Source organism: Pholis gunnellus (genome assembly GCF_910591455.1).
Source record: "Pholis gunnellus genome assembly, chromosome: 4".
Classification (NCBI taxonomy): domain Eukaryota; kingdom Metazoa; phylum Chordata; class Actinopteri; order Perciformes; family Pholidae; genus Pholis; species Pholis gunnellus.
Window position 1 is genome coordinate 23,208,815 of NC_136530.1, and position 18,782 is coordinate 23,227,596.

Here is an 18,782-nt window from a genome sequence, read left to right on the forward strand (position 1 = left end):
GTCATGTGCAAAAAACCTCTTGAATACGTGTCACACATGCTGCTCAGTGTGCTCTCCAGTGAAGTGTGCTTTGATTCTTCCCTCTGCTGCCGACTTCTTTTAAAAAAATATTTGAAATGTGAGAGATTTAAAGAATGATTGCATTTTCACTATGTCGCTCGGTGTCGCAGGTCATATTCCAGGCTTCCGGGAGTGGCAAGCGTGGAAGGGGGGGGATGCTGGAGGAGGCCTGGCTGTGGATTTAGTTCCTGTAGCTTTTGCGTCCCTCTCCCTCCTTGAGGAAGGTCCATATGAGGGTGTTCACAATATCCGGCTGGTCCTGCTGCAGCCAGTGACTGGCCCCAGAAATGATGTTGAGACGGAAGTGATTCCGGATGTAGAGGCGGCACGCCTCGGCCATTTCCTGCTCCAAGAAGGCGTCCCGCTCGCCCCACAGCAGCAGCACCGGAGACCTGACATGATTCTCGCTCAGGGGGAGGGAGCTGAGGAGAGGGAAGAGAAGAAGAGAAAACCTGAGTGCATCCAAATGGTTCTTTCATGAGAGATTTTAAAAAGGGAAAATTGATCTTAAAACATAAAAAAACAGAAGTACTTATGGACAGTAAAGTCAGTATCTACAATTTAGGTAAATATTTAAATTCATGACGTTGACAAATGACACTTTTGAAGTTGTTCTGAAGGCTTTTTTTTACTGAAGACATTTTGACATGTAAGAAAAATAAGAAAAGCACAGGGCACTGTCCCGACTTACTGGGACACTTTAATTGAACGGAGCCATTGATAATATAATTAGTCGGGTTAGCTACTACTGTCATGTGTTTATGTTACTCTTAAGTTACTGCAAACATTCAAAGCAACACTTCTGAAATGGGATCTTCAGAATTGCTCGTTAATGGGTATTTCTCTTTTAACATTATGAATTTCATGCTGCTCTATGTCTCACGCCTTACCCAAGACAACTCTGGGCAGTTTAAGTGGATATATATAAAATGCACGGATAGATGTTGCTGTGTGTTCACGTATTTGTGTCCCTAGCGCTTCGGTACAGAATATGCGCTGGTGGAGAGACTAATTGGCCACGGGTCATTGAAATCTCTTTTACATAAGCACATAAAAGCTATTCTGAGATAACTCATTGCTTGAGAAGGGAGCAGATGGTGCGCTCAGCCATGCATGTGCAGTTCACATGTCCAAAATACATGCACTGATATTTTTCTTTGATCCGCTGTACGGTGTGTGTAAATGTAGTTATTTGAGCATTTGAGCGGCCTTGTGTTCTGCCACTTCAGCGCTCTGACCGCAGTGAAGATCGGAATGCTTCTTCCAAATCTTTGTAAAAAGCGTCCGAAAAAAAAAAAGCCTGTGACGGGCTCCATGTTTTGGTGAGTAAAGTAATCGCCCACCTGAAGACATTCCTGTAATAGTTGAGGGCTCCGGTCAGAGCTCCCGGCTGTGAGAGTGCATACAGATAGGCCTCCATGTCCTCAGCGGTGAGCCATCGGCCTTTCCTTCCGATCCCCGTGTTGCGGCTGGTGAACAAGGCCTTCAGAGCCTAGAGCAGAGACGGCAAAAAGCACCGGGGTGAATTCATGTGACTGGGACTGTTTGATCGAGAAAACATTTACAGCCGGGTCAGGAGAGGTGCTTCAGCGGTGAAATCGGTCCTCGTGACCTTCGGTTGCAGCTCCGGCACTCTGGTTTTATACTGCTGGCTCCACAACATTACATGCTGTGTTTACTTCTAAAAACTCCAACACAGGCCACACATGAACATCATCCAGTACATTTAATAAGCAAATACGTCAACACTTTGAACATTAGATTCAATTAAAAAAGGCCATGGAAATCTTTTAAATTCAAGAAAATGAAATGGTTTGCGTCAACAAATGAAATATAACGTGTTCATTGGTCGTTTCCCCCTGCTTCAGGTCTTCATGCTAAGCTAAGCAGCTCCCGGGAGCTAGCTTTAGGTTTACATTCAACGAAAGATGTGATCACTATCATATAGTGGTATCATCTAACTAAGCAAGTGCAAATGTCAAAATAACAAATAACATTGAACTAAAACATAAACTCTGCATTTCTAAAACCCCAAAATGTCTGGTAAACCTGCACTGTGCACATCTTAACAAAACTGAGGATTAAGTTTAATTACTGTGAATAACTTGACTAAATTTGGGGCAGATTTTAATGCGAACAACAATCAAGTTCAGCCTAAAGTTGCATCATGTGTGGCTTGTTGTATTTATTTTGTTTCCTCAGAATGTTCCCACAGCGTGCCGCTGAGTTTTATCTGGCCCTCTTCTCAACAGCACTGCCTTGTTTATGGCAAAAACGCCCATATCCAGTTTAACATATGACTTGGTAAGAATCAATAATTTAATAATTATTATAATTACATAATTTGTTTACAACAACAAACCTCTTTCACAGCAGGGTGTTTTTAGTCCCACTGATGCAAACCCTTAAAACAATAATAACATGCAAGAAAACACCAACGCACATGCATACGAGCATGCGCGCTTGCATACACAGATCACCCAGAGACGCAAACACACACACACACACACACACACACACACACACACACACACACACACACACACACACACACACACACACACACACACACACACACACACACACACACACACACACACACACACACACACACACACACACACACAACCTTGACCTTGAAAGCGCTTAAGCCCACACACAACAGCCCACCTTGAAGTCGTTGATGGAGAGCATGAGCTCCGGGAAGCGGGGCAGCTGGAAGAAGAAGAAGTGGCTGGATTTCAGCAGCTGGCTCGGGTGACGCAGAGCGTAATCTGGAGGAGAGGAGAGAAGTTCAGCCCTTTCCGACGGTAATTCAAGGGCCGGGTTTGCAGCACGCTGGCTGCGGGGTGGTGGGTGCGATAACTATCAACGACTGTTCGGTTTAACCAGCTGTTTTCCGGCTTCCCATTAGCCTCCTGTAATTAGCTTCTCATCAACTTCCCCCGAAGGCAGACGAGGATTTGCCAGACGGATGCAAACACGGAGCTGGAGTAATGATACTTCCTAATTAATCATAATAATAATTACAGTAATAATCCAAAAGCCAAACCCGAGTCTCTCCAATTAGCATGAAGAACATTGGTTTTCTTTCACAACAGAGAATGCTATCTGGGGATCCGTTTGTTTGCATATTGTCAAAATCATACCTGTGAACACAGAAGGATGGGGGCTGTTCAGGACGATGAGTTTCGTCACCATCTCTGGGTAGTGAATGGCGAACAGCCACGCTATGGTCCCACCCCAGTCGTGGCCAACAAGGCAGCATCTGTTGTATCCTTGGAAGCAAAGCAAACAAACATACGGTATCGTAGCAGAAGGGCATTAAAGGCATGTCAGTGCCTGGAAATCAATACTGTTCTCATGTCTTTATTGCTGGCTGCCTCCCTCAGACGACATTTACACCCATCAAATGGATGTATTTAATGACACACAGCCAAATGCAGATCAAGGTCAGGGCATCAGTCTGAGGGGATTCTGATCACATTACTGTTCCAATGACTACAAACTAATCCTCTTACCTTTGCTGGTGCCGTTCACAACCACCGGTATGAATCACACCAGCAAGCCTCATCTCAACATCGATATCACATGTTCTTCAGAAGGGTTTGCCATACAAGCTACGTCCTTTTAGTGTTCGCTATCGGCACCGATGGTTGCTGTGGCCATGAAAAGGGCAATGCTGCCATGCACGGTTAAAGGCCAAACCTCTGATTGGTGTGGCCCCATTAGCTGACCGTAATGTGGACCATGTGGGCTCTATGAGCATGGTGTAAAAAATGTCCCCATAGTCCAATCACAGATCAGAGTACAGCAGTTATCATGCGATCAATGCGAGCCTCTCACTTCCACTCAAATGACCATTGAGTGAATCATTGGCTGCAATATGCATTCTCGAGTGCTAATCTCCTGAAAGCACTGATATGAAATTAGCTTCAGACAGCTGGAATGATGTAAGGAGCTACAAAACATTAACTATAGACCTCTCTCAAAAGCACTTTCTCAGAGAATGTAAATATTTTATAAGAAATGTGTTGCTTGAGCATATTTACAGGTCATTGTGGTTCTTCTGGGCTTTTAAATTGTGACACACAGACTGTTGTGGCATTATTTAAAGCTGCATTAGCCAATATATAACAACAATGGACTGTGTGGCTCGTAGTGATGAACCCACAGAGAATTATCACCCGTCTCTGCAGTTCCCCTCGGCTTTAAGGAGAATTGTAGCGACTTTCAGCTCATTTGTGGGGGTTTTATGACCATCCAAATTATTTCAGCTTTCTTGTAATTAGCACTAAAACAGTAGCCTGACTGTGCCACACTGGAATATGAGGTGACAGGTGTGAAGGAGGTGAACAGTACTGAATTAGCCCGTCATCAGCACCTTTAATGACATGTCAATGCTAAGACAGGTTATTTCATACATCCTGTAAGCAGTGCACAAACTGTGATATGCTGGCCAGTATAAAAATGTCACTCTGGCCAGGTAATCATTAGTGGTTGCTGGTGTGTGTGAAGACGGCTGCTAGTGTTAGCATGCAGTCAGCGGGGCTGTGGGCTCTGTATCTGCACAACGTGCCATGTTCAGTATGAATGAGTCACAGGACGTTTGTCATGCCATGCTGCAGGCCTGAGGGAGGGCCCACAGCTTAAGACTGATAAACAAGTTTATTTTTGCGAGTGGAGACGCTGTCAAAGCAGCGTCCACTGGAGTTATTTTAAGATCGCAGGCACACAGTTGGCCTCTCACCTAAGTACTCCACGATGTCCTTGACGTCGGTGACCAGGTTCTCGAAGCGATAACTTTCGGCGGAGAGCGGCAGGTCGGACTCCCCGTAGCCCCGCATGTCGACGGCCACCACGCGGAATTCACTCTTGAACTCGCGCAGCTGGTAGCGCCAGGAGAACCTGAGGCACACAAACAGATGTCAAGATGACTGATTTATTTAGATTACTTGCACACTTCTTCGATAGCAGCTCGTCCTTTTTAAAGGGCTACTCCAGTGACTGTTGTATTGCAGCTGGGGAACTTGCAAGAGACCGATTAAAAAAGAATTGCCAAAAACGATGCAGCAGAAGTTGAGATATCCAGACTTTTAGTCCCTATAATGGGGTCAGACCCCCAAATCATTGGTTCCTACATTACCCATGATGCAATTCAATAGTGTTTTTCATTTATTCCTTCCTTCCGGGTAAATCTGCATGTCTTTCCAACTCCAACAGGCTTTTCGTTAAACTTTTCTCCAAACAAGAGTCTCTGAGACCAAACCCAGATAACCCCGGTGACGTCATTACGGGGAATTTTGAGACTTTCCAAAATCTCCCTTTAGAGCCACACAACACATTATACAACTGTTTTCACAGGCTGAGCAGTACTCCCTGTGACGATTGAAATAAACATGATGTGCAGAATTGGTGGGGTGCCCCTTTAAACTCTTCTATCGTACAACTTTGAGATAACAGCACAAAATAACAGCACAAACCACTCAGCTTTCTTTCCAGCAAGAAGGTCGCCGCAGCATAATAGAAGTTGTTTTAGATTCTAATCCGCCCACTGATCATGTGGACTGGGATGACTTTCTAATTGAAGATCTTGTCTGCTGCAGAGGCTCCTCATCCGGACTGAGACCCCCCCCCGCCCCCCCTCCTCCAGGGGAGGCAGGATGCAGAGCCCTGGCTGTGATTCTGATGAGTCAGTATAAGACCCCAGCACTGTACCCTCAGATCTTAGAATATAGATGAGGTTTAAAGCAAAGTAAGCCCCTCAGAACCCCATCCACCCTCTCTCCCGACACACGCACACGCTCTTCTTTCTCATTTCTCAGCGGGAATTAGCCTGTTTTTTCAGAAAGTGTTAAAAGAGTTCTGCCCGACCGCGTCACTCTCGGCACAGTTAATCAATCCCGTGAAGAGTGTACGGGAAGTGAAGCAGAAAGAGCTCCCCTCTCCCGTTAATTAATCCCTGTCCTGTCAGCAGCTTAGATAGTATGTCAGAGATATGGACGGGCTTATAGCTCTTGACAACCTCTTTGGCCTCGATCCAGGAGCAACGCTCAACACCATTTTTTTCCCCGCTCTCTCTTCCATCTCATATCAGGAGGAAGAGATCTTGAATGCTTTGGACCTTTTTTTTTTTTTTTACCCCTGAAGGCAAATAATGAATGAGGACTAAAGGACTAAAGGAGATTTACCAGTGCAACCGAAACGTGACGGCTAAAGAATATAGTCAAGGGGGAAATTGTTAGAGAGGTGACTGATGCAACAATCACCAAGCAACTGAACACACGTAACCTTGCAGTCGGGGTTGTCGGCTGCTGTTAAGTTGAGTGGAGCTGCTACTGTCCCCCCCCCCCACACACACACACATTCACACTGATTTCTTCTTTTTCTTTGACCTACCAGAACTCAGGGAAGCCGTGTAAAAACAGCATGAGTGGCTTTCCTCTCTCTCCAGCAGCCACATAGTGGAACCTGAGGCCAGACTCCTGGCGGAAGAAGAAAACACACACAGGGCACTTTTTATACCCACAGACGTCCAGTCTTATCCACACTATGGTCACTTAGTGGGAGACAAGTCAGCATTTTTAAATGACTTTACTGAGTGAAGCTGCATTGAAGGTAGGTGGACAATCATGTCATTATCAGAAAAACAATGCAGGAATAGGCTTATTTACTTCTAAATGAACACATAAGTCACAACCCTGTGATGTTGTGCATGTGTGTGTGTGTGTGGGTGGGTGGGGCTTGCTTTGATCAATAATTTGGGTCTGATATAATTGTTACATGCTAACTAAGCGGATTGACAAACAAATCCCAATAAACGGAGATGAGCTTATTCTTAGTACCTTTTCTAAATCATGCTTAATGGACATCCCCGGACGATGAAACACTGGAGATGCGGTGATGCATGGACACATTATTTGCTACTCTGGCAGCCTTTTTTTCTTCTCTTTTCTTTGTCTTGACCGTGCTTATTGCTATCTGACTTTACCTGCATATATCTTCAAAGAAATATGAATCTCTGAGTCACCTTTTTTAGTTTCATCTGCATGCATCGTGTAATCGTGAATCAAATCAAACAGGATTCACTGCTCTTACCACAGCTTTGGTTTAGAGCTAAAGTTATGGATACAATAACACAGACATCAATGCATTAACTCGAGCCTTTATGTACTGTTTTAAAGTACTTGTATTGCTTGAACATTTCCATTTTCTGCTACTTTGTTCCTCTACTTTGCAACATTTAAGAGGGGTATATTGTGCTTATGGCTGCATTATATTTACAACAGCTACAGTAAAGTGGTTATTTTGCAAACAAGATTTTACATATGATCAGCATATTATCTGTTACATCATGCACTGTTATAGGTTAAACCGCCCAACAGAGAATACATTCAAATTAGTTCAACCTGGACCGCTTAAAACGCTTAATTTAAATACCTCAATAATCCAATACAACATGTCATATAACAATAAATGAGCCGTGAGTACTTTTGGTACTTCATAATACTGATACTAATACCCCTGTATTGTAGATGCAGGACTTTGAATTTCAATGTTTATATTGCTGTATCGCTCCTCTTCTTATACCCATGATACATAATTCTAACAAAAGGGACAAGCAGATAGTTTGTGTGTGTGTGTGTAACAGACATGCCTTGGTATTTAATCACAGAACCGTGGAGACATAAAGGTTGTTACTGGCTGGCAGCTCGCCGCACGTTGAGGCGGAGGAGCTGTTCTTTCAGCACCACCTGAGCGCAGCGAACAAAAAAACGTCTCAAAAAATAAACAGACGCCTGATGATCTGCTCAAAGATCAGGCCTGTGTGTCTCTGCACGACTGCGACACGGCGGCCAAGGTGTTGTAGCATTTTACATGTGAACATCCTAGCATGCAAGACACACACACACACACACACACACATATACACAATGCCCCCCCCCCCCCCCTTATAGGGACCGGATACCTTCCAGTGTCCCAAGTGCACGCGCGCGCGTCTTACCTTGATCCTAACATAACAGTGGGTCCCCAAGGACGTGTCATTCAGACAAGCCGGGGGAGTTTCACGAATCGACCATTGGAAGGTTGCCGTCGGCCTCAACACGATGTTCCACCAAAGTTTCAGCAGGGCCACGATGGTGCAGAGCGCACAGTAACCGTAAATCAGGGACCAGTACCCCGAAACTCGGATTTTCAGCGCAAGTTGGATAAGAAATGACAGCAAGTTGTGGAGCACTCTCGCCATCTTTACATTGCCGCAGGAAAAAATAAAAATAAATCAACACGGATCAAGTTACCTATTGATTGGCTGCTGTGAATCGCTGGTTTCTGTTTTCAAAAAAAAAAAAGCTCACGATGCCGTTGTGTCGCGTGCCAGCGCATACGCACGACTGGCTGAAGGGAGGATCCCGACAAACGGTTGAATGGGGAAGGCGGCGAGAGCCATCGCGTCAGATTTCACGCTTGCGTGTGACAGAGCAGCGGCGGCCGTTTAGCGGGAGACGGCGATGTTGTTGTTGTTGACTAAACAAGGTAAGTCCGAAAAAGCGCGTTGCGGCGATTCGAGCGCAGCCGCGAGGCGCTGGGCTCGAGAGGAAGCCTGGAGAAGGAAAAAAAATCCCTGCAAAGCACCGGGGCGTCGCGCCGCTGTTATGGCAACAACAGACAGCGTGCACGTGCTTGTATATTAGTCAATGAAGTAATTCTCGGTGATTACCATCGTGACACCGACCGGTTCTTGACCGATGAGTGGCTGCCTTAATTAGCAGGTAGCCGTGCTGTGACGGCATTCATAGGTTAAAGAGAGACACCGCAGGTAAACAATATAGATGTGGACATGACACTTCCACAATTGATTACCTACATTAAGTCTTTTTTTTCTGTTTCCGTTTTTTGTATTACAAGTTTTCTGAAAATATAGCCTATGTTTAATTATGCAAATTAGCTATTAATGTATTCAGTAAGACAAAGACCTCAACGTGTATCCTGAATGTTTTCTTCACTAGTCTGAAAGAACACAGCCCAAAATATCAGAATAGACCATTAAAAACAAAAGAACGTGTTTGCCTCCCCTTTAATCAGCTGCACTACGGTCACAGGTGCGGCTTCATCAGTGAACCTGATTGTTGTAAAACACAAATCGAGACAAGATAACGCTGCACGCTGTAAACCAGTCAACCAATTTCAAATTACCTTAATCCCTCACGTGACTGCACGTAACAGACTAACACCGCTGTTCGTTCGCCCAAATATGGAGCCACAAAGCTGCCCAAATGTAACTGAATTCATTAATAAGTAATATCACATGAATAATTCAAATAGTGTACAAAGAAAGCGTTATATTTTCCCTGGCAGGCTACCAGCAGTCTGGTTAATTGAAATTATCAAAATTATTTGAATAAATGACAAAATACAGGCATAAAGGTAGAGGTATTGTTAGCATGTATAGCACTAATTCATATTCATATATATATATATATATATATATATATATATACACATACATACACACACACACACACATAGTGATATATAGTCATGAAGTGATAAAGATCGCTTCGTGAAAATAGTTTTATTTTGAGTAAAAAAAAAGAAAACAATTCTTATTTATTCAGCATATACAAACGGTAACATACAGAACATGTTGATAATCTCCAAACGCAACTTTGGAACAGCCAGAACTGTATGAACAACAAAGTGCAGTGCGTGTACAGTTAAAGCATGTCTTTTCAAGTAGTCAGGCAAATAAGGAACCGACATTATTAACTTCAGTTCAACACTGGACACTCTTGACAAGGCCCTACCCAACTTTTATTCAAAACTTTACTTTTGTGCAATGACAACAACAAAACAAGTCATATGTGCATGTAACGTAAATATATAAACGGGTGTTTTGTCGACGTTAAGTCGATTTTAGAGTCGGGGTGAACTGATAACTGGTGGTAAGGGTTCATCGAATGGAATAACGTAGCAGAAGAACCAAACAACACATTTCAGCAAACTAGACAAGGTGGCGTTTGAACTTCAGTGTATGAATGCATGAATTAGCACGTCATACACAACTGTCAGCAGCAGGACTCATCCACACGTGAAAAGAACAGAAAAACACGCCGTACAGATTACCTCCGAAGTTTGACAGTGCGACACCCCAATCATCTCCAATTCAACAGTGCATCAGCTGTTTACCAACGTTTACCATCCATTTCAAATGCAAATCAATCAACCCCCCCCCACCCACCCTAACGTTTTATTTTCTATTCTCAGGGACGTGCATACGGTTGGTGTTGAAGTTGTCTTTTGTGCCCGAGAAAGAACCAGCAGCTGGAGCTATTCACAGAGTCTTTTAGTCCAGGTTCAGTTCAAATGAAGTCATGATGTCCCGCTGCCGAGTCATGTCAATACCAGACATCTACGAAGAGAGAAAAAACGAACCACAGGACAGTTGTTAGAAAGCCGTTCCCCGCCAGAACAACAACATAACCCTGAAACATGGGCGAGGGTTCTCACCGCCTCTCGTCTGCGGCGTTCTTGCTCCTTCCTGCGGGCCAGCTCTCTCTCCCGGTCCACCGGCGACTGTGTGGCCACAGGCTGCGTTTCTGCGGGAGACGTTTGCTGCTCCACATCTTTTGGAGCGTCCGGGGTAACTTCTGTGCAAACGCTCTCTGGTGAATTGGGATCCTCCTTGATCGGTTGCGGGTGCGTTTCTGCTCTACATGGGCCTGGTAAGCTAGAAGGAGAACATCCTTGTTGATCGGAAATATTCCTATTTCAAAATCAAAAAGGTTTTCACAGAAAAATACTGCTTTGGTTTATCAGGACTTATTAAAAAAAAATGGATTTTGACACTCTGAAGAATGCATTTTAGCCTGGAAAATGAGATAAAGAAGCAAGTTTGATGCATTCGATTACCTGCTCTTCTCAGGAGCCTCCCTCACTGTGCTGTCGTCCATCTGTTTCTTCTTCAGGGCTTTTTCGCGTTCTTCCTTCTTTATGGCAGCCCTACGGAACTTCTGGAAGCTCTCCTTTGAGGACTTGATTGCAGTCGCAGTGACTGACTGCTGCACCAGCTTCGCCCAAGACTCAGCATTTTTCAGAACAATGTCCTACACAAGACAAATCCCCGTGTTCAGTTGTCCATGTTAACACTCGTTTGTCATAGTAAACTCAGGTAAAACGAGGCTGACCTTTTTGGGGATTGTTTTTTTTTCCTCTTGAGCAGAGTTACTTGCTGTGTTGGTGTAAGGCACATGGGTCAGCCGGCTGTCAAGGAAGTCCTCCGGGTATCTGGAATCTGGCACAATCCATATCAAAATAAGTGTCCCGCTAAAGGATTGCTAACAACTATAAATAGTGATGTCAGAGTAGCGGTCTTGGAGGGACTTACTGGACCTGGTCTCATCTTTGGACTGCGGTGGGCTGTCTCTCAGAGGGGACAGCACCGGGCCGTCTCTCAGAGGGGACAGCACCGGGCCATGCTGAAAGGATTCAGTTCAACATATACAAATATTTAGGTGACATTGCTAAATATTTAAGTCCAAACAAACATTTGTAATTTTTGATCAAAATATCCGTGACATAAAACCATGAAGAAGACTTAGTATAGGAACGGTCCTGTTGATTTCTTTCTTCATTTTATTCATTCACTTTTCTTACAATTATGAGTCTACAAAGAGAAAAACTGCCGGGGAGCATTGAAAATATACAATTACTTCTAATTTAGTGTTGTTAGAAATAACTGAGTGAACACAGAGACACAACTTAACACTGAAGTAGTGATACGGCAAAAGGATTTGTAGAATCATTGGCAATAAGGCAATATATTTGTTTGAGCAACCAGTTAAATGAGGAGCAACACTTTTGATTCCGACAATTTACCATTATGACCTTTATATAAGAGCACCTGATCTGGGACTTTCTGCTGATGGACTATAAAACGTCTCTAAGCACAGCCAGGGGAGGCCTGTAAATGCAACTCGGTCTGGTGTATAATACAACATGAACTCAGGAGCAACCAGGATGTGTCGACTTTTAGGTTAATCACTGCAGACTGGTAGTCGGTCAGCAGTAAGGCAGAAATGACACGTAGAACCTTTACCACTACATTAAGTGACTTTTATGATCTCATTGATTCTCAGGTGCAGTTCGTCACAAGATTTTTAAAAAGTGTGAACGATCAAAACAAACGCTGTGTGTGAAGTGTTGCCATTTCACCAGAAGCACCTCAAATCTGGTGGCAGTCCAGTCCAGCACAACTCCCGGAGATGTCATGGGGGATAAAAGGGCAGACAGATCTGTCAACGGCAAAAGGGCACATATTGATATTCAACACATGGCGACCATGTGAGAGGCAAGGAACTACCGTGCCTTCATACGGATTAGAGCAAGAGCTGGTGCAGTTAACTCAGCTGAAGGCAGCAGGAGATGGAAAGCAAGAAGGGCGCTAACTGACTTTCCTGCTCAGCCCTGTTAGAGCGAGAGCGAGTGAAACTTCCTGAACTTCTGTTTCTGACTGACACCGAGCACATGGGACGTTTAAAGGGGAACAGGCGGCCTGAGGGGAACAGGCATTGGAAGGGGAAGGTTCAATGGATGAGGAGGCACATCAGTGAGGGAGGAGGAAGGAATCTCAATGAGAGTTCTGGGAGTTCAGTGTTTATGGGAGGTATTGATGCCCGTCTGACAGTTCTTAATTCCCTGTTAGCTGAGGGACATGAAGGATACATTTAGGCAGTACCTGGAGGAGATAAAGTCAGCTCATCACGGTGTGCTGGGTGTCCTGTGGTGTCCGTCACCGAGGGCTGCACAGCAAGAGAGGACGGGCAAGTCTTGTCCGATATCCGCTTGCCACTGGGCGCACGCGTCACCTTTGACTTGAAGAGAAACGACATTCTTACTTTTCATTTTAACCAGTAAGAAGATGTCACCATGAAGCCGATTACAGGAAGCAAATACTGAGTTTACCTTCATCTTAACCTTTTGGCTAGAGTCTTTGCTTTTCATCTTCTTTGCTTTGGGCACTGAAAGACACGCACATGACAATTAAATGTTGTCTATTTAAATATCTATTGTCCAAATTATTTTGAATGATTAGCTTTTCACAAATAACTCAACAACTGTTTCCAAACATCAAAGAAAATAAATAGGTAAACAGATAATTTTATACAAAACAATTTGTTTAGAATTTTCCTGAATTCCCTTTTTTTTTTTAAATAAACATTTCTACATTTTTATGTAAACTTTATCCATGTTGATCACAACTCACCTGCTACACACACGCGCCTTATAATAATCCCTTTTTTATGTCATACTTTAAAAAGGTCTGGAATGCATTTCTTTCCCCTGTGCTCAAACAGAACAACAGAAAACATATACAATGAAAGGTAATAAACTAGTTTCCGAGTCTCACATTTTGTCACAGCCCCATAGTGAAATGCTTTCCCACTGTTTTTTGTGCTTTATACCGACGCACACAGTGGGGGTTCTTGTACAAAGTGGTTTGGTTGAAAGATGAAAGAACAAACTTCCCAGACAAGGCTTCTATTGAGGTCAGAACAGAACAAGACTCCGTAAAATAGATTAGCAGTGAGCATGGATGGTTGTGTAATGTTAAGATCAGTCATTTGCTATTTGACATAACTTAACTAAGCTAACTGGGTTCCATTGTCATAAAAAAAACCTAACGTTAGCTATAGATATCATGTATCATCATAATAATCCCTTTAAACATGTAGCACCTCTTGCTCGTCAATGTGGAGGACAATTTGTTATACATAGATAGAAGTTTTTCTTTCATCTCGCTGGTAAACTAAAGAAACTGTTTCTTCTAACGACAGGTCTTAGTGTAGAGTGTCAGACTGGTGTTTTTCTTGCCTTCTCCAATGTGCTTTATTTATCAGCGCCGCTGATGACGCAAAGCAAGACATAAATTAATTTCCACAACAATAAAATAAAATGCTCAATCAAATATATTAGTCTCAGGTGTCATTGGGACACACTTCTTCTGTGTAGACAGATTATCAGTAATGTGAGTGAGATAAACACAAAGAGCAAACACTTGATGAATGTGCAAAAATACAAAGCAATTTTATGGTGTGCAACCAAGAGAAGGGTTGGAAACATAGAAAGGCACCCAGGTGAATTATGCCCGTGGCTCATCTCTTGTCCTAGGAAAGGAGAGGAGGGAAGGGCAAACCAGAGGTAGGTGAGGAGCTAAGGAGGGGAGCAGCTGACCTGATTCAGAGTCACTGCTGTTGGAAGTGCTGGAATGACTGCTGCTGCTGCTGCTGCTGCTGCTGCTGCTGCTGCTGCTGCCAGAGCTGCATGACGAGCTGCTGCTGCTGATTTCACTGAGGTGTGAAGGGAAGCCGAGGGCAGGAGCCGCCATGATTTTAGCTGGCAACAACAAAAAAAAAAGAGGTCATTTTTACACTCAATGCGTCACATGTGGAAGCGTAACTGTGGCGATTACATTGTTAATCAAATTAAGATCTTACCTAATGGCTTTTTTTTCTTAATCAAGTGCTGCTCTTTGTTGGCAACCTGTGATGTCCCAGCATCCTTTAGTTTGCCAGTCGGCAAACCTCCTGTGGGCTTCACCAGCTTGTTTTCTGGAGGACAGAAGAGATAATGACCCTCCAAAGAGGCTGCTTCCACAAAAGAGGCCAGCATATTAAAAATGTTGCCGTGGGAGTGCCGCGCTGAGCGTCGCCCGATACTGCCTTTTCCTGGTTGCAGAGTTACAATATTTTAAACTTTGTACTGGGTAAAACGCTGCACTTCTCACTGTCACTTTTTACCCAGTCATCCAATCACAGTGGAGGAGGGGCGGGACAAAGAGCCGACCACAAAGACGTGATCGAATGTGTTTTATTAGTATGTTGCGGCGCTGTTGTTGTTGTTGTTTGTGTTGTTTTTTTCTATGTTTTTACTGTGGACTTTATGGTGTCCTCGTGTCTGGAGCACTGTACCAATGAATTTTGTGTGGGATAAATAAGTTGATCTGAATCTGGTTCTTGCTGAGATGTTTCCTCCACAAAGCTCCATTAGTCACATAGACCAACAGGCCCTCTCTCCCTACGTGCTCCACCCGGAGCAAGTACTCATCCTTGTGCCGACATTTGTACTTTAGATGATATTCCGCATCATAGCAGCAACTAGACGCAACCAAAGCAGTGGAAAAAACACTGCGCTTCAATAACGCTCTCAAGCACTGCCAGCTGGGCATTTTCAACTGGGAAAAACTGGACACAGTCCCTAATTGCACATTTTGCAAACTTAAAATCGGATTTAAAATGCAGAATAAGCCGACCACCGCCAGGGAAAGCGCTCTGTATTCTTCAGTGTACCACAGTCGAGTTGTCTGTGGTGACATTCCCGCACTGAGAACGCCACAAGAATCTCAACAGTTCTGCACTCTAGCTTTAAGCAAAGCAGGTTTGAGCTGTACTTACTGCGAGTGTCCTCGTTGCATTTCCTCAGACATGCTGCGACAAACCTCTGCAGGGCTCTCAGTGTGGAGGGCTTGAGCACCTCAAAGTCCACCTCGATCTCCTCCAGAGTGGACCTTTGCATGCACGACTCCCTGGCGTGAATGATGTTCACCAAATTGCCCAGTTTGTCACCAGGCAGCTTGTCGATGTCCAATTTCAACTGTTTTTTCTCCTGGTAGGTGACTGGTACTGATGAGACGTCGTCCTCGCGTGTTAAAGTCACTCCATGAATGTTGGGTCTGCTGCCATGCCTCGACATAAATAGAAAACACAATGTTAGCACATGTGGAATGCTTGGTTCAACAATACTTGTCTCAGCTACAAAATATCAACCATATTAAAACTTACAAAGTAGAGCTCTTGCGGCTGGCAATTTTTTCGACAACAGACTTGTATTTTGAGAACTTGTGCTTTAGTCGAGCGATATCCTTTTCTTTGGCTCTTTTTTCCTTTTTCAACTTGTCCTTCTTCTTAGGTTTAATCGGGGGCTCTTGGGTTAGTCTCTTCAGCTCGGCATGGACAGCTTGCAACTGAAAAGCCAGCCATCAATGGGCCAATTAGGTCAAATGCAGTGGAAAGAATAACTTCTCAAAAGCCATTTGCACGGTTACAGGCATGAATGTATAGCAACCTGCTCCTGCAGATTGGCCAGCTGCGTGGTCACCTCTCCGGAGGAACTCTCTGCCCCTGAGGAGCTTTCGCTTTCAGAGGTTGAACTCTGAACTCGGTCTTTCTTTCCCTTGTCGACTCGCTGATGAGGTATGGGACAACGCTCTTCTTGGGGAACCTTCAGATATCGGGCCTCAAAAACTTCCTGTTGATACAAACACTAAGGTTATTATAGTAGTAACAGAAATGATAATATTGACACCAGGGATGTAAACAATGTCGGTTTCAGTCTTTCAAAAATTGGGTCTAATTGTGTATGTAGATGAAAGTACATTCAAGGACTCACAGAATGCAATTTGGTGGGAAACACAACATATAGAATCTATACCTGCAGTTTCCTTGCCATGACGACCACCTCGTGCATTGGTGGATTGTATTTGTAACAGTTGGAGAACATCAGTCGGACATCAGCGGCAAATTCCTTTGCATTTACGTACTCTCGTTGATCCATCTTCCTCTGAGGAAATGACACTTAATGAAAAACTTCTCAGACTTGCATTGAAAATAAGTGTGAAATATATATTACAATCATCTTACCCTGATGGAGCTCAGGTCCATAGGCTGCTTGATGATGTCATGGTAGTCGTGCAAGCCAAAATTGACCGCATCGACGGGGGTGTAAAAGGGCCAGGCACACGCGTAGTGTCTCTTTGAGAGCATCTCCTTCAGGATGTCGTCGCAGCACCGGAGCTGATCGGACAGTCGGATCTTCTTGCCCTCCAAGGCTGGCAAGTCCTTCTTCGGAGGTTTGATGGGCCTTCGACTGCCTCTCTTGGAGAATAACGTGCGCGGTGCTGGATGATGCTCAGCGAGCGAGACGTCACAACTGCTGAGGACTGAGGTGGTGGAGGTCATGATGTCCGATTTCCTCTTAAAACCTTTTTTAATCTGGATGTTCAGGAATAAAAGGTTGCACTCGAACGGTAAATCACGACATACGTTAAAGCATCGGGACAAAGAATTGACAATTTGGCATTTTGACATTTGAAAGTTTGGTTCAAATAGTATTTGGCGGTTCCGTCTCACTGGTTTCATGCAATGGAGACAGTTTGTCTAACATGAAGAAAACATGTATTGTAGTCTGGTATGAATGCAGCCCACAGAACGAGCTACTACTGGTCTGGTGCATCAGAATCCAAAGTAAAAACGTATAGTTTACCTATTTTTTTAAATGGAGAAAAGATGTAATTTGTGACAATAAAACCCAACATATTTGTGTTTCTAATCTTACTGAAATAACAAGCCAAGCATCAGAACCTTGTCATAAACACTATGACAACCAATCAAAGTAACCTGTGCATGTTTTCACACCCTTAGAGACATTTGATTGCATTGTTTAGAGTCAGTTGGTTTACTGTGCGAGTTGTTTGCAAACCAATAAAATACTCACTGTTGCATTAATCTGTGAGAGCTGGGTGGGCGGGATGAACCGACTCATTTCAGGGGGAATGACTGTCACGGTCTGCTGGAGAACAACTTCAGACACAAGGGACCTCTGCTTTATAGCACCTGCAGGACAACAGGTAAAGGGAATACATGCACAAGAATTGGATATTGTTTTTAAATTGTAAAATTAGGCTGCACAACTAGCATCCAAACGACATTACTGCAAAGTTCAAACATGTCAATATTTGTGCGTGTTTGGGGGAGTTAAAGGTCCTGTTTTGTAAAAAGTGAAGATTTGCATGTCTTTTTTGTTTATTGTGGAGCATATATATATATAAATAATTATATATATATTATATATATATATATATAATATATATATGTATATTGGACCTCATCTTTAGGGACTGTTAATGTGAAAGATACCCGCAATGGTCTTTCTCCCTTTCCCTGGTTCCTTTGCAGTGATTGCTGTAATGTCACACTCGTCCTTAGGCATTGTGGACAATTGCTGCAAAAAAAGCTTCTCCAGAGTCTGTGCCATAAAAACAATGTCATCTCCAGGCTGTGAAATAAAAGCATTCAAGTCAGTTCACAGACCTACTTTTAACATTACAAGACTTGCCCACAGCTAACTCGGTATGTCTATTATTGGGCCGTTTGAAATGCCGTTGTGCCAACATGTTGGTGGGATAGACAGCGCCACAAACAGGATTCTCTTACCTGATTGTACACATAGCAGTTGTTGAACATGGTATTGAAGTCCTGTATGCACTGAACTGCTTGCCAGTAGTATTTGTTCTGAAGACGCTTCTGAATAGTGCTCAGATCCATAGGCGTTGTTATGATTGTGTAATAATCCTGAAAGACAACAAATACACTTTCATGACTACACTAAGATTTGATGGAACCTCTCCACCACGACCTCCTTTAGGTTCAAACACTAACACACTATGATGCTGCAGTAACCATCTTATTACTTACTGGGAGACGCAGTGTCACTGCATCAACTGGCTGGCGAAAGGGCCACGAAAAGTTATGCTTCCATAAAGCTTTGATCGCCACCTTCTCCAGGAACTGCAGCTGATTGGTTACACGTCCAGGACTCTTGAGGTTTACGACCTCCGGCGGAGGGGGGTTCCCTCTGACAGTGGGACAGACTTTCACGTCAGTCAT

The 18,782-nt window shown here is 43.8% G+C and overlaps 2 protein-coding genes across 2 annotated transcripts; both read right to left on the reverse strand.

Annotated features, from left to right (window-relative positions):
- Positions 1-241: 241 nt before the first annotated feature.
- On the reverse strand, positions 242-8,308 carry ephx4 (epoxide hydrolase 4; the record flags this gene model as incomplete). The annotated part of the gene is made up of 7 exons (XM_079157452.1): positions 242-482; positions 1,404-1,552; positions 2,731-2,834; positions 3,210-3,338; positions 4,811-4,968; positions 6,460-6,545; positions 8,066-8,308. 7 exons carry the CDS (start codon positions 8,306-8,308, stop codon positions 242-244), a joined length of 1,110 nt encoding a protein of 369 aa, XP_079013578.1.
- Positions 8,309-10,330: 2,022 nt separating this feature from the next.
- On the reverse strand, positions 10,331-18,782 carry brdt (bromodomain, testis-specific; the record flags this gene model as incomplete). The annotated part of the gene is made up of 20 exons (XM_079157975.1): positions 10,331-10,471; positions 10,570-10,789; positions 10,972-11,165; positions 11,247-11,353; positions 11,447-11,507; positions 12,283-12,353; positions 12,512-12,613; positions 12,797-12,932; positions 13,024-13,079; positions 14,374-14,454; positions 14,556-14,669; positions 15,513-15,802; positions 15,900-16,081; positions 16,183-16,365; positions 16,549-16,677; positions 16,758-17,108; positions 17,611-17,729; positions 18,033-18,171; positions 18,330-18,467; positions 18,591-18,782. 20 exons carry the CDS (start codon positions 18,780-18,782, stop codon positions 10,406-10,408), a joined length of 2,931 nt encoding a protein of 976 aa, XP_079014101.1. The 3' UTR covers positions 10,331-10,405.